The 26,714-nt window shown below is 36.0% G+C and overlaps 6 protein-coding genes and 3 long non-coding RNA genes across 9 annotated transcripts in view; 3 read left to right on the top strand and 6 right to left on the bottom strand.

Annotated features, from left to right (window-relative positions):
- LOC106334427 overlaps window positions 1–900 on the top strand; it is a 4,666-nt gene extending 3,766 nt beyond the window's left edge. Inside the window, exon 5 of the mRNA XM_013772709.1 lies at window positions 1–900. This exon is cut by the window's left edge and continues 1 nt beyond it. Within this exon, the coding sequence (XP_013628163.1) occupies window positions 1–729 (729 nt within the window). The 3' untranslated portion in view covers window positions 730–900.
- A 197-nt stretch (window positions 901–1,097) lies between these two features.
- On the top strand, window positions 1,098–2,367 carry LOC106330548. The gene is made up of 3 exons (XM_013768998.1): window positions 1,098–1,529; window positions 1,604–1,862; window positions 1,940–2,367. Exons 1-3 carry the CDS (start codon window positions 1,119–1,121, stop codon window positions 2,365–2,367), a joined length of 1,098 nt encoding a protein of 365 aa, XP_013624452.1. The 5' UTR covers window positions 1,098–1,118.
- Window positions 2,368–3,394: 1,027 nt separating this feature from the next.
- Window positions 3,395–5,762, bottom strand: LOC106330549. Its single transcript, XM_013768999.1, has 5 exons — window positions 5,118–5,762; window positions 4,270–4,829; window positions 4,084–4,153; window positions 3,789–3,984; window positions 3,395–3,699 (listed from the first exon to the last, which is right to left on the bottom strand). Exons 1-5 carry the CDS (start codon window positions 5,760–5,762, stop codon window positions 3,395–3,397), a joined length of 1,776 nt encoding a protein of 591 aa, XP_013624453.1.
- A 6,813-nt stretch (window positions 5,763–12,575) lies between these two features.
- LOC106331959 lies at window positions 12,576–13,534 on the bottom strand. The gene is made up of 2 exons (XR_001267981.1): window positions 13,294–13,534; window positions 12,576–13,190 (listed from the first exon to the last, which is right to left on the bottom strand). It is a non-coding gene; the product is annotated as an uncharacterized LOC106331959 (long non-coding RNA).
- A 3,765-nt stretch (window positions 13,535–17,299) lies between these two features.
- Window positions 17,300–17,899, bottom strand: LOC106332954. The gene is made up of 2 exons (XR_001268242.1): window positions 17,689–17,899; window positions 17,300–17,604 (listed from the first exon to the last, which is right to left on the bottom strand). It is a non-coding gene; the product is annotated as an uncharacterized LOC106332954 (long non-coding RNA).
- An 834-nt stretch (window positions 17,900–18,733) lies between these two features.
- Window positions 18,734–20,890, top strand: LOC106329037. The gene is made up of 6 exons (XM_013767605.1): window positions 18,734–18,866; window positions 18,949–19,042; window positions 19,283–19,652; window positions 19,739–20,387; window positions 20,478–20,521; window positions 20,601–20,890. Exons 1-6 carry the CDS (start codon window positions 18,824–18,826, stop codon window positions 20,634–20,636), a joined length of 1,236 nt encoding a protein of 411 aa, XP_013623059.1. The 5' UTR covers window positions 18,734–18,823; the 3' UTR covers window positions 20,637–20,890.
- LOC106329039 lies at window positions 20,691–21,394 on the bottom strand. The gene is made up of 2 exons (XR_001267716.1): window positions 21,216–21,394; window positions 20,691–21,151 (listed from the first exon to the last, which is right to left on the bottom strand). It is a non-coding gene; the product is annotated as an uncharacterized LOC106329039 (long non-coding RNA).
- A 3,075-nt stretch (window positions 21,395–24,469) lies between these two features.
- Window positions 24,470–25,307, bottom strand: LOC106330550 (bifunctional dethiobiotin synthetase/7,8-diamino-pelargonic acid aminotransferase, mitochondrial-like). Its single transcript, XM_013769000.1, has 4 exons — window positions 25,161–25,307; window positions 24,947–25,081; window positions 24,742–24,854; window positions 24,470–24,644 (listed from the first exon to the last, which is right to left on the bottom strand). Exons 1-4 carry the CDS (start codon window positions 25,305–25,307, stop codon window positions 24,470–24,472), a joined length of 570 nt encoding a protein of 189 aa, XP_013624454.1.
- A 538-nt stretch (window positions 25,308–25,845) lies between these two features.
- LOC106330551 (bifunctional dethiobiotin synthetase/7,8-diamino-pelargonic acid aminotransferase, mitochondrial-like) lies at window positions 25,846–26,656 on the bottom strand. Its single transcript, XM_013769001.1, has 4 exons — window positions 26,554–26,656; window positions 26,330–26,478; window positions 26,122–26,216; window positions 25,846–25,972 (listed from the first exon to the last, which is right to left on the bottom strand). Coding segments are annotated over exons 1-4 (348 nt in total). The 3' UTR covers window positions 25,846–25,971.
- Between the last annotated feature and the right edge of the window lie 58 nt (window positions 26,657–26,714).

Raw genomic sequence — 26,714 nt, forward strand, 5'->3', positions numbered from 1 at the left:
GGGAATTATACAGTGTGTGAAAGTCTTCAATTTAGCAGACGAGATGAGGTGGAGGATGATAGAGTCAAGCTTCTCATGCAGATGATAATGAAGCAGTTTGACTTCAGTGGTCATAATTGGGAGTACGAAGAGACACCGGTCTTTTCTTTTGGGGTTGATAACAAAGAAGGTGAGAAGGAGAAAGTAGCTACGCATGAGGGAGAAGGTGGGAGTGATGAAGAGCCTAACGACAAGGATGGTGAAGGTGGGAGCGATGAAGCAAGTGGGAGCGATGAGGAGTTTCAAACTCCAAAAGGATCAGCAACCATAAGGGCGAGAGATACAAAGGGAAAGAAGAGGCTCCCTGATCGTGGAATGGAAAAAAGGAAGCATAAGGTCCTACATACTAGACCACAACAGGCGCCCTTTGATGAAGATATGAAGACTTTTGTGACGCAGTTGTTTCAGCAAGGTTTTGCTGCGATGGAAGAGAGGCTAGAGAAAAAGATGGATGAAAAATTTGAGGGAGTGCAGTCTGAGCTTAAAAATTCCCGTGGGGATTCAACCGTCCAAGCTGAGCATGGAGATCCATCTGCGAGCAAGACAGCGCCTAGCCACCCATCGCCTAGCAAGCTAGCGCCTAGCAAGCCAGCGCATAGCAACCCATCGCCTAGGAAGCCATCTCCTACGAAGCCATCGCCTAGCAAGCCATCTCCGAGGAGGTCCAAACGCTTGGTAAACAACCACTAGTCTTCATAACTCTCTGCAATGTGTCTTAACTTCTTTTAGTGTTAGTTTCATGTGTTTATCGGTCTTGTGATGTGTTTTGCATTGTCTCGTTTTGGAAGTGTGTTTGGTTTGTAATTGTTGTTCAAAATCAGGCTTAATTATGTATCTGCATTATGATGTGTGTTTTGTTATGTGAACTATGTGTAAGATATTTATATGAATTTTATTAGTTTATAAAATCATGTTTTTTATGAATTCCTTGTGTGTAATTAATAACTGGTTTTTTATGAATTGCTTGTGTATTTTGAATCTGATTTTTGTATGAATTGCTTGTGTGTTTTGAATCAGGGTTTTTTATGAATTGCTTGTGTACTTTGAAACAAGATGTAAATTTCAGTCAAGCGGATGATATGGACGAACCAATAGGTACGCAAAGCCTTGAAGGACTTTCTCAAGCCTCGTGCGTACCTGATTTTGATCCATCACAGACCAATAATGACAACGATGCAAGTGATTGGTGGACTCCAATGACTACTGTCCGGAAACTACGAAAAGGTGGATCAAAGCAATCAAATGCACCTCTAACATCGGCAAAGTGGGATAGATGGACTGGAGGACCAAGCAAGAAGCTTCAGCTTAGTGACTCACCAATGGCAGATGACGGTTCTCCACAGGCGTCACTGTATTATTTCACCGAAGAATCATGGGATAGATTTACGAAATGGTCTACTAATCCAACAGCTTTGAGGATTGGTCCCTCTGTCTTTAATTTGACCTTTGCACAGAGAATAGTTTGTGCTGGAAAATGGCTTGGAAACGAGGTATTATTTTCTTAACATATATTTGTAACATATATTTGATTGTGCATTGGGTAATTGTCCATGTGAATATTCAGGAAATGGATGCGATGATGTATATATGGCGAGAGAAGACATCTTTGAGGCGTTGGAATATAGACCGTGTTGCTTTCATGAACGCCATGTTCTGCCTCCAGATCGAGAAAGAATACGAGAAGTGTAAAGACGACAAAAGAGGCTACGTAGTACCCGATCTTCTTCTTGCTTATGGGAGAGGAGAGCTTCGATCTCATGGGCGAACTAATAGAGTTTGGGGTGTCGATGTTGATCGTCTCTACTTTCTTCTGTTTGTCAATGGTAATTATCCATGCTTCCTCTACACGTCTCCGTTATTCAAGTATTTTTTTTAACAAAATAAGTGATGTCCGTTGCAGGTAATCATTGGGTTGCTGTATGCGTCAACATGATTGAGAAGAAAGTGGAAGTCTATGATTGCAATCGGGGAAGGAATAGGCAATACGTAGAGAAGTTTGCTTGTATGATTCCTAGAATTGTCAAGGCAGTTGATCCACCAAAGAGCAAATTACTCCTTACATCCTATTCGATTGTAGATATGCCTATGCAGACAAGATTGAACAAGTCTTGTGCTGATTGCGGGGCATTCGCACTCAAACACTTGGAGTGCATCCTTCTTGGTCTCGACCTCAGTTTAGTGGAAGATGGAATAATGCCTGGTTGTCGACAGAAAATTGCTTATGATATATGGGAGGCTGCCCATGATCCCATTTTAATCCAGCTTATGGCACAACACATCCCTTCGGATTTTGAGAGTTCTACTTTTTATGACCTTGAAGAAGACTGATTATGTGTGTTTGTTTAGGTTTTACCAGGAATGTTGTGACAATACTCTATTTTAGAGTTTTCTAGAAATTATGTGACATGACACTATTTTAGTTTACTAGTTATTTGTGGTTTGATTTTGCATGAAATATTTACAACTAAAATATCCAATTACACTAAACCACTAAACTTATCAATCTTTACCCTAAACCACAAACGAACCCAATATTTACCCTAAAGCCTAAATGAACCCTATACATAAGAACCATATTTTGACCTAATGCCTTTTCTTCCTCATTCTTTCACGACAAAGAGAAATCAAGGGGAGAGAACTTGGTAGATCAACTCAATCATGTCTTCGGTCGGTTCTTCTGTCGATTCAAGATATCAGCACACCAAACAAAGGGGAATTCCGAAAAGATGCAATTGCGGCAAGGAAGTGCATCTTTTCACTTCAACAACTGTCAAAAATCCGGGAAGATTGTTCCATTGTTGTCCGATGGGATCTGAGATGGTTAGTCTGTATTCATATAACCTTCACGCACAGTCCAATCTAACTGTTTGTTGATGTTAATGATGAAGGACAAAACTCACTTGTTCAAATGGACTGATAAGTCAGTTGTTGAGGAAATTGAAGACTTTCAGGATCTGTTTGATGTGCTGCTAGTGGACAATTCCGAGTTTCAAAAATCAGTACGAGCTTCTGAGATAATGCTGAAACGACATAAGAGTATACTTGAAGAGATGGAAGATGCAATTGCTCGTTGTGAAGAAAATTCCATCGAATGCATTAGAGAGTTAAGGATCATCAAAGCTTTGTTTGTGTGTTGTTTTGCTATGGTCTTCATGTACCTTACCTATGCATGATGTTCAATTTCTTGTTCTGTTTTTTTCTAAATAAATGTAAGACTATGTTCTTTGATGTTTTTGGTGATTTGCATCGAATATAACAAAAAAAATTGGAAAAATCAAACTGTCAATAGGAAGATTCGATTTGTCTCAACAATGTTGTAAGCAAACAGCAAATAACAGAGAACACACACAACAATCTAGATAGGTTTATCACATGTTCCTCTCTTGTGTCCCTCCATATCACACCGGCTGCACTTGTGCTTTTTCTTCTTAGTTGATCCTTGAGAAGATCTAATCTTGTCTTCTACTCTTTCATACCTTCTCTTTACTGGTCTACCAGCACTCTTTCTTGACTCTGGTGGTAAGATCTTCGCAAGTTTAACCTCATCTGGGACATTCCATTCAGCCTCTGGAACTGGTATGGGATTAATGGATTCCGCGTAGGCAGCTCTCCACGTTGCAGTGCTATAGACGCCATCAGTAAATCGGTGTACTTCCATACCTGTGTCAAAAAAAAGACCGACCAATGTCTAAACACTGCAAAATGCTGGAATATATAGGTACCAAGATAATGTTTATATACTTCCATACCTCGAGAATAAATTGCAGGAATGGCGTGCCTGCATGGAATTTTTCCTAAATTAAATTTCCCACATGTGCATGTTCTGGTTTCCCGATCAACATGACAATCATATATGTCTCCTTTAACAAGTGATCTGAAGTTGTCAACCTTCTGAACCTGAAACCCTCGAGCCTTCACGATTCTCCTATCAATCTTTTTCTCCACCTTATCGGTTAAAGGATCAATATGTTTGGAGCTTAACATGCGACGCTCATAGAACCATCAGGTCATCATTTCTCTTATACTATCTAGCAAAGGAATTACTGGAAATTGTCTAGGAGATCTCAGAGCTGAATTAATCGACTCGGCTGGGTTATTGGTCCTGATGTCATACCTGGATCCAGGGAAGAGAGAACGAGCCCATTTTCTCACATCAGCCTCCTGTAGATATCGTCCAAGTGCCGGACTGATATCAATAATTTCTGTGAAACGTTCCTGAAATTACTATACCTATATGCCTTTGAAGCCTTCTCGACCAAGGCAGTGAACCCCTTTGTCCTGAAGAATTTAACAACATTGGTCAGCAAGTGGTGTATACAAATTCCGTGCTTTGATCGTGGGTAGACATCCTTGATTGCTTTAGAAATTGACGCATGTCTATCTGACACAAAAGCTAAGTCTTTACTATCAGGAATAACCACACTCAACTGTCTGAAGAACCACTCCCATGATTCTTCATTCTCTGAATCAGCAACTCCAAATGCAATTGGATACAAGTTGGAGTTACCATCTACAGCTGTAGCAACAAGTAGAACTCCTTTATATTTATTTTTCAGAAAAGTTCCATCAACAACAATCACCCTACGCATATGACTGTGAAATCCTCTAACTGATTGCCCAAACGGCATAAATAGATACATGAATCTACCATCCTTCTTAGTTTCATAGTGAGTGTGTGAACCAGGATTAGCGTCTTCAATCATATGCAAATATTTTGGTATCTTTGCATAACTTTCGTCTGGTATACCTCTACCAGCTGCAATTGCATACTCACGAGCTTCCCAAGCGTGCTAATAAGTAATTTCGCAGCTATGTTCTAGCCTCATAAACTGAATGATGTCGTTTGCTTTGGGGCCATCATTGGCATCATCAAATCGATGTTGTATCAGCTTTCCAATAGTTCTTGCCGACGCCGTTTTTCCGAAGTTGCTTTTCTTTGAAGGAGCACATGAGTGTATACCCACACACTTATTGATCATGAAATATGTAGACCCATCAACACATTCCGCACGCACAGTTCAGTTGCACGTATTATCCTTACATCGTATAGACCACCACTTTTTCGTTGATTTGGTAACAAGGAAATCGTAATTATTCTTCATCGCCCAAATTTCCATTGTTGCCTTTAGGACATGTTTACTTCGGAAAAGTTGATATTTCTTCATGAAATCTGTGTTCCCAGCTCGGCTTTCCTTTTCACTATCGCCATACTTTTCACTCTTTGAACCAGCATGACCGGAACCATCCTCAACGACATGATTCTTCCTTTTATCACAACACTTTGTTGATGGTTCTGCAAAATCTCCCAGATTTATGTCAGGAACTTCACCTTCCTCAACATTACTTGAATCACACGGTTCCTTATTGAGATCGATATTGACTCGTTCCTTTTCCTTTACACCAGTACCAGTACCAGAGAACGTGACACACAAGGTTGTAGAGGAACCCTTCTTTGCGTAGCCCACAAAGTTACACACTTGTCGATCATTACTGATACTAATGGGAGGATTTCCTCTTTGATTGACCATCTCATAACTGAACTCGACATTAACCAAATTAGGGTCGACCCCATAATCTTCACACACCATGATCTTGAGTTCCTCCAGTAAAGTAGTAGTTTCTAATGTCACCATTCGACCACGCCTTTGTTTGTCTGCCAAGAAACTCCACTCGTCACTGAAACTTGACATCCATACACCAGATTTAACGTAGATTAGAACCATCTTGTGTTGGTTGATAGAAGAGATTTTTGTCGATGAAGAAGAGAGAGGAACAAGGAACGAGGGAGATAGAGATCGTGTGAAGAGAAAAGGGAGAAAATCGTGGGGGGGGGGAAGATATTTAGGAAATATTTAGTTAGGATATATTTAGGAAAGATATGATCACAAATTTGGAAGTTTCCATTTTTACTTTATTTGGCAAGAATATACATCATACGTAAGGCAGAAATATGTAGAGAGAATGGAAACTACATTCTGCCTTAGGCTATTATATAGTAAAAGGCAGAACAAGGTATGACTTGTAAAAAAGAAAAGGTATTTCACTGACTCTAGGATAGAACTTGTAAAAAAGCCGTAGGTAGACTGAAGATATCAAGATAGAATATTACGACAAAAAATCTAGCTAAGGTAAACTATTGAAGAAAGTGTAGTTTATATTTTCTATCCAAGGTAAACCTATGTACAATACTTTATATTCGATTTGTAGACTACGTAGATGGCTAGAATAAGTATTCTGTTATAACTTTGATATTGAATAAAACATAGTTCCACAATTTTTAAAAATTAAATTTAAACATAAAAGTATATATACTTTGGTTTCTAATGATTCTACATTTTTTTATATTTTTTTACCTAAGTTTACTATTTTTTCCACAACACAAGGGCAAAACCAGTCTAAAACGACCAAAATCTTATTTTGACAAACAAACTTCGAAAATGTCTTGTTTTTCCAATTCTCCCTAAACAAAAAGGTAAAAAAATAAACAGAGAGGTGATGAGTAAAAAAATAAAACAATGCAAAAACAGAAGACATCTCTTACAATAATCACATATTACAATTCAGGAAAAATAATATAAGTTACACCCATTTATATCGAACAGAAAAGCAAAACAAAATAAAATAAAATAACATTTTACCAGCAAGCATAAAGAGAAAAAAGGAATATTTAAAAGAAAAGTTAGAAATGTGAGGAACAAACGGAACCCCGTTTTGCCCTCCCTAAAACTGTGTCCGACATAGTCCAGTATATCTTCCAGCAAACGGTTCCAGTCACGCGCCTCCACATTTCTCTCCAACCTCACTATCTCCTCCGCCTCTTTCTCTCATCGCTTGCAGAATCTTCGCCACCTTCTCCTTCACCCATCTGTTCCCTACTTCCCTATCTCTCCTCCACTTCCTTCAACACCTCCTCAGCTCCTGCTTCACTCCCAATCCCCTATACCTCAGATTCCCTTGACAAAAAAAAGTTAATAGAACCGCTTTCTGAATTATAATTTGTTCATTTCCCTTTCTTCTACCTCTTCTTTAAATGTGTGTTATATGATCATGGTTGTGGAGTGGGGGAAATGGATGTTATTAGAACGAAGACATCAAGAATGATACAAAGCTTATTGATTTATTATTGAACTTTTTACTGCTAGAAACACTTTCTCACATTTCAATTACACTAACACTTATCACTTGAGACACATTTTTCTTTGTCAAAAAGACTCTTAGAGTAAGAGCATCAGTGAACTCCATGGGGAGTTAACACAGTTTTCGAAAAAAAAATATATTAAAATAAACGAAAGAAGTGAACTCGTCTCCTGCGAAGTCATTGCACTGAACTCGGGTCATCACTGTAGCGCGGGCCCCACGTGTCGTGGCGGCCCGCGATTGGTCTAGTTTTTTTTTTTTTAAAAAAAAAAATCAAAAAGAAAAAGTAAAAATTTAATGGAGTAGTGTGTCAGCTAGGGTTGCACTGTTTTGGTTAGCTGCGTAGGGGCAAAATGGTCATCAAAATTGTGCTTTCGTAAACTATAGTATGCGCTTAGTTTCAGGAAGTAAATGTGATATAGGCGCCAATTTTCTCTTTTAATTATGTGGTAAAATAGAGAAACCAATAAGAAATTAGAATATATCAGATATTGCCAACTCTAATTTTTAAAACATGTGTTCAAATTTGAAAACTACTTTATAAATATAGAGAGTGGCTTTTTGCTAAACAAATAAATTATAAATTATATTAACAATTGAAATTAAATTGTAGCTAAATCATCTTGAGGTCCAGACAAAAATAATATAAATCCAACATAAGTATTAGGTACAAAACTAACAAACACCGAACCTGATTAAATACACTAAATATCTAATCAAAAGGTCCTTCAGAGACTGTGAGCTTCACTCTTCTCCCATGACTGAGATTTCATCTGATTTCAACTTCTTTCTCACATCTCCATTAACAAAACCAATCAAAATCCATCTTGATTCACCTTTCAATTTCACAAAATCAACAATCTTTCTTCTTAATCCCTAAGAAAAATCAAACCTTTCGATGACACTCGCAACTTCTACTTTATGGGTTCTTTCCTTCTTCATTTTACCTCTCCTCTCCTCCTCGAAGCCGATGAACTGCTCCGACACTTCCCGTCTCTGCACTTCCTTCCTCGCTTTCAAACCGAACCTTCCCCATAATCCCAAGCATGTTCGACGCATTACCCTCTGACATAACCGCCGATATAACCTCCGGCGACGTCTACGTTCGAAAGAACTGTTTTTTGTCTCACCACAACTCCTCATCAGTACGCAACGAACACGACATTCACAATCAGACAGAACCGTAGCTCCGTCTCCGAAGCTGTCGTCTCTGCTTACAGATTAAAATAGGTTTCCAAGGTGAGGAGAAAGATAAAGGGTCGGCATGGACTTTTTTGTAGATGAGATTTTTAATGCTTTCATTGGGCATTTGTAAATGAGTTTTAATTTAGTATGTAGCTTGTATTTTCGGAGAAGCCAAAAAATCTATAAAATTTAAAATGACATGACAGTTTGGTTGGATGAGAATATTTGTCCTATGTGGCATAGCTTAGAAAGCCTCAATTTAGCTGTTTTTATATAGCAGTGATGGAATGAACAGAAGCTAGGAGAGGAAACTTTATGTGTATATAATATATGTATGCTTCAACCGAGGAGATAGTATACTACACGTGATGGTGATGTTAAAGAACTGATGATCCTATGTTAAAGTCTACACGTCTTCTCTCATTCCAATAGTGTTCTCTCCCGCTCCCATAAAAGATCACCTTAATGACTCGTTTGAGCTATTTGGACAAGAAATTGTCTTCGTCTCATGTTCCTTGATTGTAAGAAGATGGATGTTTTCACATTATACTAGGGCCGGTCCGTCCTACGGACGGGATATATTTTACTTGTGATCTAAGTTATTATTTTATATGATTTTGCGGTTTGTGTTTTAGATTTGCATTTGCAAGAGATGTATATGATACATTACTAAATAAAAGATCACATTACATCGCATAAATAGTATCAAAAAGACAAAAGAATAGCTTGCTTTGTGCTCACTACATGGCTCCATAAAATTAAAATAAAATGGTGAAAATTTGGACCATTTGTCGATTTGTGCGTGTCATCCGGCTGGAGCTTCCGCCATGGCTTCGATTCCTCTTGGCAACTCATGGACGCCTTTAGTGGCAAGAAAATACAGATTTTCGTGGACCTCGTAGTGATTAGTCTTTGGGCCTAGAAAGCCTTTGGGATCACACTATGGTTATAAAAAAAAAATAGTATCAGAAAAACAAATGGTATCAATTTGAAACACTTATTAATAAATGATACAAAATATTGTTTTAACATCAGTTATTGTAATTGATGTTGTTATTAACTTATCTTTGTCAATATTAATCTTTGTTAAACCAGTGAAGATTAATTAAAAGATACATTGTATTTTCATATATGTGTAAAAATATGCAGTTTACTCAAAAATAAAAATAATTTTAATTTTAACTATTTTTCTGTTGTTCTTATTAGAAATCAAAGGTTTGATAAATTAATAAAAGACTCGATAATGTAATTCATTTACATTTTTAGTGTTTGTTATATTATTATTATAAAAGTAAGTAAAATAAAAATATTTGACACTACAGTTTAAATTCAATACATAAATTATGAATTATTTTTCATTCTTATATATTTGTCTTTGAATGTGTTGGTACTTTTTGCCCTGACCTAAATTTGAGTGTGGTGATAAAATATAGAAAACATTTCTGTGAAATTCTCTCTATTTCCTTTTTGTTGACTTGAGTTTAATTGAAACTAAACAACATAGTAAGTGAGATTTCCTCTGTTTTTGATAATTTCTATCTTTATTTTTAAAAATTATATAGTTTAGATTAAATTGTGTATTTTTATTATTGATTAATATTTCACCAAGTGCAATTTGTTTACTAAATTTTATCGTATAGATATATGTTCTATTTTACTATATTGGTGGTCTTATAAAAAGGCCACAGCCATATTTATAGAATGAGTTTATGATTGAGCAATCACCAACGATCACCACCCCTTTATACAAAAGCACATAGCAAAGACATAAGTCGTGAAATGTTTGCTCAGTAGCGTGGTTGGATGAGGTTAACATATGAATAGAATTGTAAAAAAGGATTGTTTAGTTTCATGTTGTATTGATTATTTTACATTATGGGATATTTGAAAGAGATGGTGGAATTCACGTCGTTAGATATATAAGTTCGAACGTACGTGAGCTATTTTTTATAGAGCAGTTAGAGACATTGAGCTATTATGTTTGTTAGTGTGGAAGATATTTCAAATGGGTTGATATTTGATGAAACATTATCTAAAAAAACGACATTAAAAGTTACCATACCATATGTACTTAACGATGAACAACAAAGAAAATATTTTGTTTCAATTACATGTCAATTAGGACCAAATATGGGTACAATTGGTTTAAACATTAGCATTAGCCCAAAAAATATTTAGAAATTTTTTACATGGGCATAAACTTTCAAATTGTGAGAAAAATATTTATACAAATTCTTAAAGAATGTTTCAAACCCCCTTAATATCAGATCGGCTCTGGTGCCAATATACGAAAATAGAATAATGTATTTACTCTTTATGGACCGACTACCAATATAATATTGTAATGAATATATATACCACTTACAATAAATAGGCATATATTTATGTGAGCACAAACTCAACATGTTATAGAGATGTATGAGTGTGTATGTGCCTATAAAAAATATATGCGTGCATACTTTTTTGTAGCGAATATGTTTGAGAAAACTGTAGCTGCTTCTCAATAATATTCGTCTACACAATACTATAATCAATCCATATCATCTTCACTTTTTTTAAATTTCCAATGTTAAGTAATTAAATTAGAATATTATTTACACATGTGTACTAATTGTTTTTTATTAGTTTAGATTATCATAGTTTTATTAAAACATCTACAATGTTTATATAGTGTATCCATATTTTTTAGGAATAGTATCATATGTAGCAAATACTATTGTGAAGTAAAATAAAACCAAGTATTTAATTTTTTGGTTTAAAACCTTAATTTCCAATATTAAATTGTATAGTTATGAAAAATTGCAGAGTAACAAATTCAAGTGACATATACATGTAACAATACAAAAATAAACAAATTTAAGTTATAAAATTTTAGACTAAATTTCAAATTAATTTTTTATTAGGTTATATATTTGTAATTATACAAAATATATCTTCACATGAATAAATCGAATCCAGCGTTGACCAAACTTTAAGAGGTGTTTTTTTCTAACTAGTTTTTGAGGATGTTTTTAATACTTGTCTTTATTTTAAATAAAATTGCATACAAATGTTTAGAAATTTTCTGTAATGAATATTGGATGATTTATATACTTCTAAATTTTAGAATTTGAAGAAAATATTTTTATTCACCATTTTTTGTTTACAATCATTAACTTTGTTTTTAAGAACAATCAGATTATTACAATGGTCTTTGAAATTATTTTCTCTTTTTATACTTTCTGACTTGATATACTTGGGTAATGTACATGATTTCAGCGCTGGTTAAAGAGTTTTGAAGTTTTTTCTTGAGAGAAAACAGTTTTGAAGTTGGGAGGAATGTCAGGTTCGTGCATTGATGAGGTGAGTTGAGTGAGTCATTTTTTCTTAGGGAAATGCATCATGTGGTCTCGTGATATTCGCGTTTATCAGTTTTTATTCTTGAGCGGAGACATGTGTAGGCTTTATAGATTGTCTTTTTATTATATGATAATGTTGATTGTTTGTTTGTTTGAAAGGCAAGCAAAAACTCTGTAGAAAATAAACAATGATTCTTTTCATATATTAGAAATACGAAAGGTAGCAGTAACCAAGCTTGTACTTTTCTGCGACTAATAGTGTTTCTTAAACTGGCAGTTAAAAGACGCTAATCACAACATTAGATAGAAGCAAACATGCTCACTTAGGAAAGATGGTTCCCGGATGGAGAAGAGCTTGAGCTTGGTCGTGAAGCAAGAGGTGAACTTTAGTAATAGCTTCTGAAATGCAATTACTTCAGCAAAGGTAGAGCAGCAACTGTAAGTTCTTGCCTCTGAATTGGGTTTAGTCTGCTCATTTCTCACTTTTGGCCTTTCATATCTTTATGTTTGTAAGTATGTTGTGGCAGTACGTTGCATCGTTGGCGAGAGCCCTCCCCTATTGCCATGGAAAGCACGTGATACATATATAAAGCTGGAAATTCTATTGACTGGTGATCATGTAACAATTTTAATCTTGCTCCACGAACGACATATGACTGAAATTTGGCTTACATATTTGTGTATTCCCTTTTCCAGCAATAGAACCATACACATCCATTCTTATTTACAAAAGGGCTACATGTTTTCAATCGTAAGAGTTAACAACACACATTCATCAATGCTGGTTCCAGCCACAACTAATTTCTGCTCTCAACAATTTTGCTTCATTTGTTTCTTTACAGACAACCTCCCTGGAGTTTGACCAAACCGTTTATCATATCCACGATTTGATGGCCATAAGCAAAGAATATTAGGACGGCAATTAGCAACCTTGCACAAAAGAAATTGTGTTATAACCAACAGAAAGGTCGAGACAAACATGTGCTTAGGTATAGATGTCATTCAACGGCTCAAGATTCTTATTGCAGCCATAACAAAGAAAAAAGAACCTGCAGTGAAAGGACGTGAACAAATTGCTGCATCACAAAATGTAGCTGATGACCCTTCGGAAAATATACCCATTTATATCATGAAAAACCGACAATAATATTTTATTTTGAAATCAGAAGACAGATAGAGCAATTGAAGTCTTCACTGTTATGGCTTTACATATCATCATCAAAAACTGTATTAAAATTGCAAAGATTCTGAGAATCCTTAAACTCTCCAAAGACAAATAAGTTTCTCTCAAGTGAAACAATAACATAGCCTGCTCGAAGAAACTCGTCGGAATATTGTTGAATTACAAAAAAAAAAAAATTAGGAAGAACAGACTTACGTCAACGGATCCAGAAGCATATCGACCCACATGAGCTCCCCACTGCGTTTAACGTTCCTGGCCTCCCAGAACCGCAGGAGCCTAGCCTCGACGACGGAGGTACACTTGCCGGACTTCAGATCAGAGAAAAAAAACCTAGAGTTAGCCATATCAACATGTATGAGGATGAATAAAACAGATTTGAAGAGAAGACGTGTTGTAAGGAAGAAATCTCACCCCTATTTATACATAGATCACACCGACTCTGAGCTTGAAGATTGCTTTGAATACACATCGTGGGGGAGCGATTTGAGTGGATTAATCACGAAATCTTAACTCAGAGCGTTACATTTGGCGAGGGAAAGCGGAAACGTCAGAATCTCGCCGTCGAAGGATGTGGGACGCCTCTCTCGTTCTCTTGTCCGAAGAACATTAGGTCAGAGACGGTTTATGTTTGTTGGGCCAAAAAATGAACATACTCAGCAACAGAAAGCCCATACAAAATATGAACAATCGAAAGCCCACTTCGCTGAATCGGTAACAAATCGACTTTCCAGGCTGGATCCGACGTGGAGGCACAGAAGAGAGCGTTTAAACCCTGGTCCTATTAGGGCCAACTCTATTTGAACCCTGTTTAAAAAATGAGGGTTAGGGTTACAAATGGGTTTGCAGGGTTGAGCCCATGTTAACGTCCCTAATTAAAATTGCAAAGATTCTGAGAATCCTTAAACCCTCCAAAGACAAATAAGTTTCTCTCAAGTGAAACAATAACATAGCCTGCTCGAAGAAACTCGTCGGAATATTGTTGAATTACAAAAAAAATAAAAAATTAGGAAGAACAGACTTACGTTAACATCCACCAGAAGCATATCGACCCACATGAGCTCTCCACCGCGTTTAACGTTCCTGGCCTCCCAGAACCGCAGGAGCCTAGACTCGACGACGGAGGTACACTTGCCGGACTTCAGATCAGAGAAAAAAAACCTAGAGTTAGCCATATCAAAATGTATGAGGATGAATAAAACAGATTTGAAGAGAAGACGTGTTGTAAGGGAGAAATCTCACCCCTATTTATACATAGATTACACCACCTCTTAGCTTGAAGATTGCTTTGAATACACATCGTGGGAGAGCAATTTGAGTGGATTAATCAGGAAATCTTAACTCAGAGCGTTACATTTGGCGAGGGAAAGCGGAAACGTCAGAATCTCGCCGTCGAAGGATGTGGGACGCCTCTCTCGTTCTCTTGTCCGAAGAACATTAGGTCAGAGACGGTTTATGTTTGTTGGGCCAAAAAATGAACATACTCAGCAACAGAAAGCCCATACAAAATATGAACAATCGAAAGCCCACTTCGCTGAATCGGTAACAAAACGGATCCGACGTGTCAAGCTGTAGACGATCGACTTTCCAGGCTGGATCCTAAGTGGAGGCACATGAGAGAGGCAAACAATGCTTTTTATATATATAGACTAGGGTCGGTCCGGGTTACGCCCGGGTTTTTTTGTTTAATTTTAAATTTTGATTATATATTTAGTATGGTTATTTTAATATATAAATTGTATAATCGATTATAAGAATATAAGTAGCTATAGATAAATATAAAATAATTTTAAAATATTCAAGTTTTTGTCTTACGCGATTCAAAAAATTTTGTATCCATTTTTGTTATTAAAAATTATATATAAGGTGAAGAGCAGAATGAAAAAAAATTAACAAACTTTTTTTTTTTAATAATTAGTTTTTAATTATGGTGTTTAATTGATTGAATTACTTATATGTTTCAGTTTATTTAAAACTATTTTACGTTTGTTTTCAATTAGTCTCTGAGTAATTTAATGAACTCCCCCCCTTAAATTTACCACCCTATATATCTTTATGATTTTTTTTTCTTAAATAAGCTGTTTAAAAATTGTAGTATTTTGTAGATCAAAAAACTTACAACTATGACACTAAAAATTACATACTAAGTTTTTACAATAAAAGTTCTGCATTTACAATCCAACTAATCGGACCCATTATCTAAATATTATTTTTCTTACTTTCATAGGTGTTTGAAAATTTTCCTTTTCAAATTTTTGTTCCACTTCGTCCAAAGTCTGTTTTGATGTAAATGCACTATTTATATAATATTATATATAATCAATTTTGAACAATGATAATCATAATTTTATCTCAAAATTTGTTGTTGATTAAAAAAGTTATCACCAAAGTATAACAAATTTTGTGTTGTGGATTTATATGGTAGTTGTTATGTCAAATGATTATGCACTAATCACAATATGTAACCGAGGTTTTTCTCTTAGAACAAAACAATATAGAGAACCAAAATAAGCTATTTAAATAAGTCTAGACCGTGTTAAACTTTATTCATTGTTTTCACTTTCGTTCCCACATCTCACATTCGAACCAAACATGGCTGACTTTGTGATATGAGTTATTTTGTATGCTTCTGGAGATGATTTATGGTATACAATACTGGTGAATTTGATTTGGAAAGATGGTTTGAACTGGAGAAGTGTTGGGCTAATATATTTTTAGAATTTAAAGGGTTTTCAATATTAGTTGTGCTACATGCATAAAATTTGTGTATTTTATTGAACTTAAGATTTTATCCGAAAGAGTTTGGTTTTATATTCTAAGTGATTCAATATTCTTGACCATAATTTTGATTAAAAATGATAATCAAATTCAATCTCGATAAACTAAACTTCATAATTCAGCGTAACTGTTGAGATTGCTTTAATGAAACCATGTTCTATTTATTTTGGTGGTATTGTTCTCTTTTATTTTTTAGCGCATATGTTTTATTTGTGTTTATATGTTATGTTGTTTTGTATTACGTCTCTAGTTTTGTATTTTTTAGCAAATACATACTTCTTATGCTTGGTATTATCATTAAAATAAGTTTTTTTGGATTTTTCATTTTTATGTTATATTTTGTTATCTTATACATTTAAAATTTAAATGTGGTTTACAGATCTTCAAATATTACATTAAATATCCTCAGTATTTGTGTAGACAATGATCCGAAAGTGAAATATTGAAAGAAAACATTACTGTGTAGATTTTATGAGATTTGAAATTTGTAGGGTATAAAAAATATTGAATGATATAATAGTTATGAAAGATGAGATAATGTAAAAAGCAATGAAAAGGTAATAAATATTGTTTTAATATACTAAAAAAAAGTAATGAAATGATAAATGGCATACATGTATGGTCGCACGTTCTCTGGTTTCTAAAGGAATTGTGTATAATATTTGGTACTACACAATCATCAACTATATTGTAGATCTCTCTCTGGCCTCCAAAGAATGGTCATATTCAAACTCAAGAATGATATATTCAGACAAATGCTTTCACTTTAAAAACATATCAAGCGTTCCTTTTGAGAATCCGCTATTAAAACCTTTTATAAGGCAATAACAGGCACACACAAAGGCTGTGAAAAGCTTGTGATCAGGTGGCAGGTCCATTGATATGTCCAAGTTGAAGGACTTTAGTCGATATCCCTAGATCACGACCAAAGCTCAACCATCCTTCTTCGGCATGTATATCTCAGTTTGGCTGACTGAGTTACAGTCAGTTTGTACGCTATATTTTACGGTCCCTTTTAACATCTTTTATCTGGATAATCTTCGGTGCAAAGAAACGCTCACGGATCATACATCAGTTCTGATGTCTCTTATTTGCTGGGATCAGTTTCTCTTGTCTTGCTTATTGGACAACACGGTGAAGGTTTGGTCATTGGTTACTATCTATCAGATCATCTTGCGAAAGTTTTATTTTCCCTTGTGTAACTTTTATTTCTTTCTTTCTCGGCTCTAGATATGGGCTGCCGTTGAAGCTGGTAACTTGGAAGTTACATACACTCACAAAGAAGAACATGTACAGTTTCTTTTTAAATGTGTTATCCTCTCACTTTTGGTCCTAATCTTATATGTAATGTAACTAACAACTTCTGTTAATATCTGAATATTCAGGGAGTGTTAGCTTTATGAGGTGTGCATGATGCATAAGCCAAGCCAGTTTTGTTGTGCTCTTGCAAAGACAATACTTTGCGTCTCTACGACTTACCATCGTAAGTCTCGCAAAAATTATTTGTTTTCCAAATCTCTTCAAATCTTTTTTCTTTTTTGTTTCCCGACATAGATCTTCTTTTGACGTTTGAGTTGGTTTAAAGGTGAACTCGAAAAATAAAACAGCAAAACCTTGGAGAAAAGCTGGCACCATCGTCTAATTCACCATTGACACACCAGCAGAAGCTTTATTCTTAACTTAGTCCACAAAGACCGTCAAAGATAGATACAACAACATAATAATAACAACTTTGTCTAATTCTGAGAACGAAAAAAAACTTTGGTCTTAATTCCATCCGACTCTATCGCAGTTTCTTCTCCCTCTAATTCATCCTCCTTGCCTTAGACACATTTGCTTCAAAAACGGAACTCACATTTGAATCAAGCAAAAGCATATGGACATACACGAGTTCATCACCGCGCCTAATATTCCTCACCTCCCAGAAACCCAACGAACTAACCACAACTGTAGAAAAACATCTTTCAGTAAATAAGTAGATTGATTTGTTCAATAGATTGATAGGATGATTAAGAGTGTAGAGATGCTAACCTTTTTATAGTCGAATCTCCACCGCTTTCGAAGAGCAAATATGGCATTGAAGAGAGATCATGTACAAAGGATTTATGAAGGAATTTAATAGGAATGAATCGGTAACCGACGATTTCTAGATCTGTAGGAAGAAGATGGAAACTCGAACGCAACCCTAGAATCGCTACGGCAGAGAAGAGAGAGGGATGAAACCAAATAATCAAAAATGACGCGTTTTAACATATAAGATCTATGGGACTGGGCTTGCTAAAGCAAACAGCACACCCTAATTATGAAGAAAAGCCCAGCCGCTTTTTTAAAAAATATGATACGATACGTTTTGGCACAGCGGGACACGTGTAACACCCAGAGCTTTTGACTTTCTGACCTGGCAGATGACGTGGCGCGCCCAGGTGAGAGGAAACTCTCTTTTATAATAATAGATCGGAGGGAGCCCAAAATAAGCTCAATAAACATTAATGGGTCTGCACTTTTAAAAGGCCCTTGAATCTCAACCTTTAAAACAACGGTTTATCATTTCAGCGGCGCGTTATTTGAATTCGAATTTTTGGAGAATAACTACACAGAGACCCCGCACAACGGAGCGTCTGGGAAATGGTAGGCCCTCAGATTCCAAATATTCCGAATCGAACCGTTCGTATTGACTCTACTCAGAAGACTTCAACAAAGTTCCCGCTCTCAAGGCAAACTGCAACAAAGATAGGTTAAGCGTGTATTCTGTAAACTATTCAAAAGTAGACCCTTGTATTTCAGATATCTTCTTATTCAACCCCAAACTATTGATTGAACCAAATCCTCATTCTAAAGTCACGATTCCTGAAAATCATTTTTTCAAGATTAAAAAGCTGTAAATGTAAGAATAGTTACATACATAATTCCGAATTTCGTTTTCTCCATTAAATATTGGTCAAATGCTAATTAAATTGGACAAAATTAGCATTAAAAATATTAGTGGGGTAGCAAGAGAACGTATCATATAGTACAGGGGGCACACGCGAGTCTATTATTTACAAAAAAATCAGATTGCTTTGCTATTATAAGTCAGCTTTTTCCGCTCTCACATATTTCAAAAATTGAAATCTTCAGTTTCTTCCCACTCCAGAACAAACAAACAAAGCAAAGCAAAGGAGCATCCATGGAGAAATCGACGGAGAAGAGCGTGAGCTCTGTTGCTTCTGGTAATTTGATCTTAAACTCCTTCTCTCTTAGATCGTCGATTCCCGTTTCTGATTCGTGATTTCTCTATTCTGATCGTAAAAGGAAACTCAATCAACTCGAAGCTGAGGTATCCTCTCAGATCCAAGGAAGGGAAGCCTCCTGTTCCTGATTTCTCAGGCTCTTCAGCACCCAGAAGGTACTGATCATAGTTTTTGCACCTTTCGAATTCCTCCTGATGAAATGATGATATTCTAGATCTGGTGTCAATGATACATTGATCAGGCTTAAGATTGTATGATGCATCGCTAGGTTACTGTTTTGAACGTTTCTCATGGCTTTGAATATTGGGATACAATGATAACTTGATTATATATATATATATATATATGTAAATCTTCTTATGAATTGAATTTGTGTGTGTGGTTTTGGATCTCAGGGGACGAGTTGCATCTGCTGTTAGTCAGAGTACTACGGTTCTTGATCTCTCTGCTAAGAAGAGTGTTGATCGAGCCAAGCCGCCAAGAAGAATGTCGATTCCAAACAAGGCCTCAAGCAACTCTTCTGCTAGATCTGTAAGCAGCAGCGTCACTTCTTTGTCGGAGACCAAGGCCAAGAGACCAGTGGGCAGTACCAGGAGCTTGAATGTTACGCCTGTCTCTAGTGTGATGAGAACAGCGGCTCGGAGAAAAGTTGAGGATTTGTCTTCCTCTGCTTACTGGCTGACTCATATCAAGCTTGCTGAATCAGTGGCCAAACACTCGATCTCTCTAGGGTTTTTTAAACTTGCTCTTCATGCAGGGTGTGAGGTAAAAAGATTGTTGGTTCTATGAAAGTTTGATTGTTTTTGTTTTGATTAACTAACTGTGTTTTTGTGTGTGTGTTTGGAATGTAGCCACTTGACAAGATGAGAGAGGAGTTGAAATCATATGCTGCTCGCAACAACATGGATGGGCTTGCTGATGCTATGAAGGAACTATCTGAGCTGTACTGTATCTCAGAAGAATCCAAGCAGACGCAGAAGGTCTCAGAGACCAGTTCTGTCGTGGCTGAAGAAACAACTGCTTCTTTGAAGAATGATGATGATGTCCAGAGTTCACTCTCCACTCCTGTAGCTTCGAACATCACATCAGAGATCATGAAAGAGGATGTTTCCCAAGATTCAGCTGTCATAGAAGAAGCCAAGGATGAAGAGGTCTCTGAAAACATTCCACAAGAAAGAACTAGGAGGTCTTTGGATGTAATCAATGTGAACCAAGCGGATGTTCCAGATGTTGTTCAAGGATCAGAAGATGGAGTTCCAGTGGTGACTGTAGTTCACCCTTCTGAGAAGAAACGTGCAAATAAGAAGGAGACTGTTTCTAAGAACAGCCTGCCCGTGAAGACAAAGAAAGCAGTAGCGACCAACTCTGTCAATCCAAGAGCAGTTCCAGAAAACAAGGACAATAAGTCTCAGAAGAAACCTGAAAGGATCACTAAGCCAAGGACTAAGAAAGTTCAAGAAGACACTAAGAAGTCCACCAAAAAAGCTGTTGCTAAAGAAGGTAGTAAATGTTATTTCGTATAGGTGAAGTTAAATCTCTAAAGCTTGTGTGGTTCATTTGACTGATAGTGCTAAATGTTATTTCGTATAGGTGAAGTTAAATCTCTGAAGCAAATGGAGAACAAAGAAAACTCTGTAAGTAAAATCTTCTTTAGTTCAGAGAATCAATCACTTGTATATCTAAAAGAGACTAACACGAGCTTGCTCACTGCAGGTTGTTGTTGGTGCAGGAGAAGAAGTCCAGGTTTGAATAACAAAGAAGCGTTTCTTCACATCTCTCAATCAACTCTTTTTCTTTCTTTTCTTTTGGTTTGAATGCTTGTTCAAGGTACATAGTTGAAACTTGAAACGCGTTTGCAAGTTCGGTTTGAAAGAACAAATATTTTATTTGCTTGGTTTTGTAATTGTGTTATGTTTTTTCTACCCGTCTCTCTTCATTTGAGATGTCTTTCTGTTCAAGTTTGTCTATTCATAGTTATCAAATATATTTCTCATTTTAAAACACTTATAAATCCCATTTAATTCAATAGTCAATAAAACTGAATCATATGATTATTATACATAGCTCTGCTCTACAATCTCCATTACTCTCCTGTTATATTCTTGCTTGTTCTTAATGAACAACCTTGCAGCTTTGGAGTTTGCTGGCGAACTAAGGGTTTGGGTCACAAAGCAGAGACCGTAGAAAAGCAAAAGAAACTAAGATGTTGGTTAGGTTATGCATAAACCCCACAATGCAGAAGACGCAATCTGTAAGTTATAAACCTGGATTGATGTGAGTATGAGACAGTAAAACTAGTGTAGATAAAGATCCAATCTAGAAACCCACCGAGGATCCGAAGATTGGTGAACACAGGTCTAGAAGACGATCTGAAAGGAAAGAGAGATCATCTCGAAGATGCTGGATTCGTATGATGATGGTGATGATAAATGTTGAATGATGATTATGATAGAGAGAGTTTAAGGAAGAAGATAAAGTTTATGTTTTTGATTCCTTACTAGGTAAACACTAGCGCTACGCTGCGGGAATTGTTTCCGTATTTTTTATTAAAATATTTTCAATTTGATAATTGTTATTTGTTTAAATTTAAAGTTATTAACATTTGAAGATTTTTTTTGTACCAACATGTTTAAATTTAAAGTTATTAACATCTTTAGATAGTCTTTAATCTGTCTCATGTGGATATTGGAGATCAAACTTTTGATTGGGACAAGTCAAAATTGTAACGACCTGACCCGGTGTTTCCTTTCTAAATCCGGTTTGTTTGGTTCAATTAATTAATTTTAGAATCCAAGCCAATTATTTAATCCTTCTCAAGCCGGGTAGGTATTTATATTGACGTAAGTACCTCTTTCTCTAAAACATGCACCGCCTTTCCCATCCTCTCTCCTTCTTCGATCTCTCCAATTGTATACATCTCTCTTATTCCTTCTCTTCTCTACTTCATTTTACTTATGTTCTTCTTTTTATTTGACGTTGTAATTGTACCGATATGGAGAGGAGTGTTGCGATCGTCACCATCTCTTGTCTCAATCATCAACCGCTCTTCTCACTACAATCGCTCGACGTCAGAGTTATCACAGTCCACCGGAAAGTTGCTCTGTCAGTGCGGAGTCCATGATTCTATCGCCACTCTTGTCATCGTGTTGTTCAGTCGTGTGCCAAGAGGAAGGTGATGTCCAAAGAGATGCGATCTGTCATTGCTCTTCACCACCGTGAGTTAAGCACAACCGAAGCTCACAGCCATGTCATCAGCCACACCCTTTCCGACGGAGCCACCATCATCAACCGTGAGCCTTGCCGTGAGGTGAAGTGCTCTTTATCCGATTACTTGTGCTGCAAGTAATAGTTATAAACCCTAAATATAATTATCTTTTTATTGTGTATATATTTCATGTATTTTTTTTCTTTCCGGTCTGTGTGACATTGATGAGAAATCGAGATCTACGGCTAAACCCAGAATATTGCAAGAAGAATCTATTTGGCTACGATGGAGCTATGGGTTATGCCCGAGATTGGTTTGATATTAACAAAGTCGCTTATTAAACAAATGTGTATGCTTATGTGTAGTTTACTAAAAATGATGTGTAAAAATGAAATGTTTTGATTAGTTTTCTACTTTTTTTCATTTATTGACATGACAGTGTAGCTTCTAAAAGTCTGATGTGTCATTCTCTGGAGAGAGCCTTTTGCTATTACTGTATTGACTAGATCGTTTTTCCGCGCTACACGCGGATAATATATTTAAAAAAAAAAATTTCATATTTTTTTCACATGTAAATTATCATCTTAATTTTAGATTAATTGTGTTTATTTAATCAATTGCAACTTACTATTTTTACTTTCATTGTAAATATTTTGTATAAATGGGAAAATTTAGTTTTAAAATTTTATTTATATTAATCTCAAATAAGTTTCTATTACATGAAATGAAAAAGAGTAACCTGACTATCACAATAAAATTAGGAAGATAGTTTGAATTACTTTTCTTTTATTATGTTTGGCAAACTTTACTTTTGTATAAGATTTGAAACATTTTAGGGATTAAAATTTCATATAAGTAAACACATCAGAACAAACAAATTTGTTCAATAATGCACCTGCATTTATTATTATTGTTTTACGTAAATTTTATAAAATTGATGATTGATAATTGTTTTAAAACTGAAACCGTTTAAAATTTGTCTATGCATTATTAAATAGTAAAAATATTAAATTATAAAATAATATTAATATTGATTGGAAGTGACGTAATAATACTATTATTAGTGACCAATAATTTAAATCTAGAAAAATTATTGATCCGTACTTTGATATTTCTTAGAAAAATTATTTATTCACCGACCAATAAAAATCCGCGAGCTCATATTCAGTAGTTGAAAAAAAGGAAACAAAATAATAAAAAATTGTCAAATTATATTATGTTAAAAAAAAAATAGTACAAATTTTTTATAACACAAAACAATAAATCCTAAATCCTAAACATTAAACTCTAAAAACTAAACCTTAAATTTTTGGGTAAATCCTAAACCCTTGGGTAAACCCTTGGGTAAACCCTTGGGTAAACCCTTGGGTAAACCCTTGGGTAAACCCTTGGGTAAACCCTTGGGTAAACCCTTGGGTAAACCCTTGGGTAAACCCTTGGGTAAACCCTTGGGTAAACCCTTGGGTAAACCCTTGGGTAAACCCTTGGGTAAACCCTTGGGTAAACCCTTGGGTAAACCCTTGGGTAAACCCTTGGGTAAACCCTTGGGTAAACCCTTGGGTAAACCCTTGGGTAAACCCTTGGGTAAACCCTTGGGTAAACCCTTGGGTAAACCCTTGGGTAAACCCTTGGGTAAACCCTTGGGTAAACCCTTGGGTAAACCCTTGGGTAAACCCTTGGGTAAACCCTTGGGTAAACCCTTGGGTAAACCCTTGGGTAAACCCTTGGGTAAACCCTTGGGTAAACCCTTGGGTAAACCCTTGGGTAAACCCTTGGGTAAACCCTAAATCATTGGGTAAACCCTAAGCCATTGGGTAAACTCTAAACTCTTTGGTAAACCCTAAACTATAGGGTAAATCCTAAACCCTAGGGTTTAGGGCTAAGATTTAGAGTTTTGCTCACGGCGTTTATGATTTAGTATTTAGGATTTATTGTTTAGTTTTTACGATTTAGAGTTTAAGATTTACCCAAAGGTTTAGGGTTTAATGGTTAGACTTTAGGACTTAGTGTAATTTTACTGACAGCGTTAATAATGTTTTTAAAAAACTCTACTATTTTTTTAATTTATTTTTACTTTTCTTTTAGTTTTAAAAACATAATATAACTTAGCAAATTTTTGTGATTTTGCTTTTTCTAAAACATATATATATATATATATGACAGATAATTAGCTGGTGAACCCACGTCCTCTAAGGTAAAAAAAAAAAAAAACTCTTCTTAGAATGTATATATGTTGTTTTTGTAAATTTGTTCTAATATAATTTTGATAACATTATAGTAAATAAGTGTTATGTGGCTTTGGACTCCTGTATATTGGAACACAATTATGGATAAACTGTTTTCTAATTAAATACAATATTAAAAACAATGTGGAGTACTATGCCCTATTAAATTCTCCAAACCTTATGTAGAGCTTAGACAGCAATTCCCGGCAAATTTCAGGAGACGTGCAAGGGCCACACATGAGGTACACGACGTTTCCTAGAGGCCGCATGAAGATTCCATCTTCCCTGAGCATCTGTAAAAGAGACTTTGCGTACAACGAAGCATACCTAAAACACATGCAGAGCAAAACACAAACCATATGAGATACCAAAAGTCTGGTTCTTCAAGACAATGCTTTTTAAAAGAGATTCAGTAGATCTTTACCTGGAGTTGGAAGCATCTACTTTAAGTTCTAGAGCGAAAAGGGTTCCTATTACAACCACCCTTTGAACCGCACTGTGACATGATATTTGCTGCACCAGTTCTTCATCCCACAGCTGCACAAAAACATGTGTACGGTTGAAACCCATTTAGAGATGTTTGATTACTGATCATCTGACACAAAGATGTTTATATTTTGTCTTAGTACCTCTCTTAAGATTCCTCCTTGTGGGATGATGTTATGGTTAGTCTCTGGATCTTTGAACCATTCGATGGCTTTGGCGGCTGTTGCGCATCCCATAGCATGAGCTGAGTATGAGTGACCATGAAGCAGTGCTTGAAGCTACAACCAATAAAGAGGATTAGATATCTTCAAGCGGAAGAAAAGAAAAGCATGAAGATGGTTCTTCTACTTTTCTTACCTTTGGATCTCCAGAAAATGAATCAAACAAAGCATCTGTGGCAAGAGTTACAGCCAAAGGAATCATTCCACCAGTCATCAGTTTGGCGTAGCAAGCTATGTCCGGTTTGCAACCGAGAAGTTCGGCAGGAGTCTTTGGTAATATCATTGTAACTTTATTAGCAGAATGAAAATATATAACACAAGATGACATAACATATATATACTACCTCTACTCCAAGACGCCAGAAACCTGTGAACACTTCATCGAAAATTACTGGAATTTTTCTGTTCCTGCACTCGTTGACCAGAACTCGTTGGAAGAGAGGATCAACCATGTGCATTCCCCCAGCACCATGGATCACTGCAGATACAATCAGCCACCTTAATAAAATAGTAGTTTGAATCTAGCAATTTAGATAGCACGATGCTAAGCCTTACTGAATATCTGAAGTCATACTTATGGATATACTATCATAGTCATACCTGGTTCTATTATCAGTGCTCCAACATGGGCGGATTGTGTATTTCCAGAATACTCTTGTAGCTGTTTTGATACATAGGCCAAATAGGTTGTTGCAAGAGTTGATGTGTCTCTACTCTTGTCGAAAATCTCATCACGAGTGCTGAAGGCTGTAAGAGTTTGGGAGTACTAAATCACACAGCTAAAATATATGTAAAGGAGGATAACAGAGAGAGGAGAGGAAATTATGATATTTACTTCCATATTCTTCTGGGGCTATTTCAGCAAAAAATTCAGGGAGAGAGAGATTCCAAGCTCCATTGAAGAGGATATCAGTAGGAGGATTCAGAAACAGACCTTTTCCAGTATATCTACAAATACAAAGATAGATGAAAACCTAATCAAAGAGAAGCAAGACAATGAGAATATTCACAGGTGATGTATCTAAGCAATAAAATTCAATAGAGAATTTTCAAGTCGGAATCATGAAAAGCGATAAAGAAAAAAACTCCGTCCATACCACGGCTGCTGGAGGAAGCCTGTGTAAGGTGATGGTGCTTGTGCTTCCATTGCTCCTAAAGTATCCCCATGGTAAGACCCCCTAAGAGCTAGGACCTAAAAATACAACGCACATCTCAGTAAGTACACACTGTTTAAGTCTAACGTACGCTAACAGATACAACATTAAAGCGTCTAAGTATCATTGAGCACTAGCAAAATGGTTGTACCTTAACCACAATATGTTTTTTCTCATCTCTACCCTCAGAAAATTCCAATAGGGTCTCATGATCAACACAAAACTTACGAAACGCCATCTTCAGGGCAATTTCGATAGCTGTGGATCCATTATCTGAGAAGTACACTCGAGAAGCCCAGCCTGCATGTATAAAACTAATTAGCCCTCCCATCAATGCTTGAAAAAAAATAATAGAAACAATGTGAGAGAAGAAACCTTTTCCCACTCCATCTATCAAGAGCTCAGCACATTTCAAGGCAGGTTCATATACATTCTCAGGGAACATAACATGCCCGAACCTAGCAGCAGTGTAAGCCATTTCTCTAGCTAGCTCAGCCTGCAACCGCCTAAAGAAAATTTCAAAATAAACTTCAGAA

The sequence above is a fragment of the Brassica oleracea genome, chromosome C3 (assembly GCF_000695525.1).
Source record: "Brassica oleracea var. oleracea cultivar TO1000 chromosome C3, BOL, whole genome shotgun sequence".
Lineage (NCBI taxonomy): Eukaryota > Viridiplantae > Streptophyta > Magnoliopsida > Brassicales > Brassicaceae > Brassica > Brassica oleracea.

Coding starts and splice junctions, on each gene's coding strand:
- LOC106330548 (XM_013768998.1), top strand. CDS start 1,119: ATGGACGAACCAATAGGTACGCAAAGCCTTGAAGGACTTTCTCAAGCC. Junction 1,530..1,603: donor GAAAATGGCTTGGAAACGAG/GTATTATTTTCT, acceptor GTGAATATTCAG/GAAATGGATGCGATGATGTA. Junction 1,863..1,939: donor CTTTCTTCTGTTTGTCAATG/GTAATTATCCAT, acceptor TGTCCGTTGCAG/GTAATCATTGGGTTGCTGTA.
- LOC106329037 (XM_013767605.1), top strand. CDS start 18,824: ATGGAGAAATCGACGGAGAAGAGCGTGAGCTCTGTTGCTTCTG. Junction 18,867..18,948: donor CGTGAGCTCTGTTGCTTCTG/GTAATTTGATCT, acceptor TGATCGTAAAAG/GAAACTCAATCAACTCGAAG. Junction 20,388..20,477: donor AAAAGCTGTTGCTAAAGAAG/GTAGTAAATGTT, acceptor TATTTCGTATAG/GTGAAGTTAAATCTCTGAAG.
- LOC106330549 (XM_013768999.1), bottom strand. CDS start 5,762: ATGGTTCTAATCTACGTTAAATCTGGTGTATGGATGTCAAGTTTCAGT. Junction 4,830..5,117: donor AGAATAATTACGATTTCCTT/GTTACCAAATCA, acceptor ATTACTTATTAG/CACGCTTGGGAAGCTCGTGA. Junction 3,985..4,083: donor GATCTCCTAGACAATTTCCA/GTAATTCCTTTG, acceptor TTAACCGATAAG/GTGGAGAAAAAGATTGATAG.
- LOC106330550 (XM_013769000.1), bottom strand. CDS start 25,307: ATGATATTACCAAAGACTCCTGCCGAACTTCTCGGTTGCAAACCGGAC. Junction 25,082..25,160: donor CATTTTCTGGAGATCCAAAG/GTAAGAAAAGTA, acceptor TATTGGTTGTAG/CTTCAAGCACTGCTTCATGG. Junction 24,645..24,741: donor GTAGATGCTTCCAACTCCAG/GTAAAGATCTAC, acceptor CATGTGTTTTAG/GTATGCTTCGTTGTACGCAA.
- LOC106330551 (XM_013769001.1), bottom strand. CDS start 26,656: ATGGCTTACACTGCTGCTAGGTTCGGGCATGTTATGTTCCCTGAGAAT. Junction 26,479..26,553: donor GATAGATGGAGTGGGAAAAG/GTTTCTTCTCTC, acceptor TTATACATGCAG/GCTGGGCTTCTCGAGTGTAC. Junction 26,217..26,329: donor AAAAACATATTGTGGTTAAG/GTACAACCATTT, acceptor TTGTATTTTTAG/GTCCTAGCTCTTAGGGGGTC.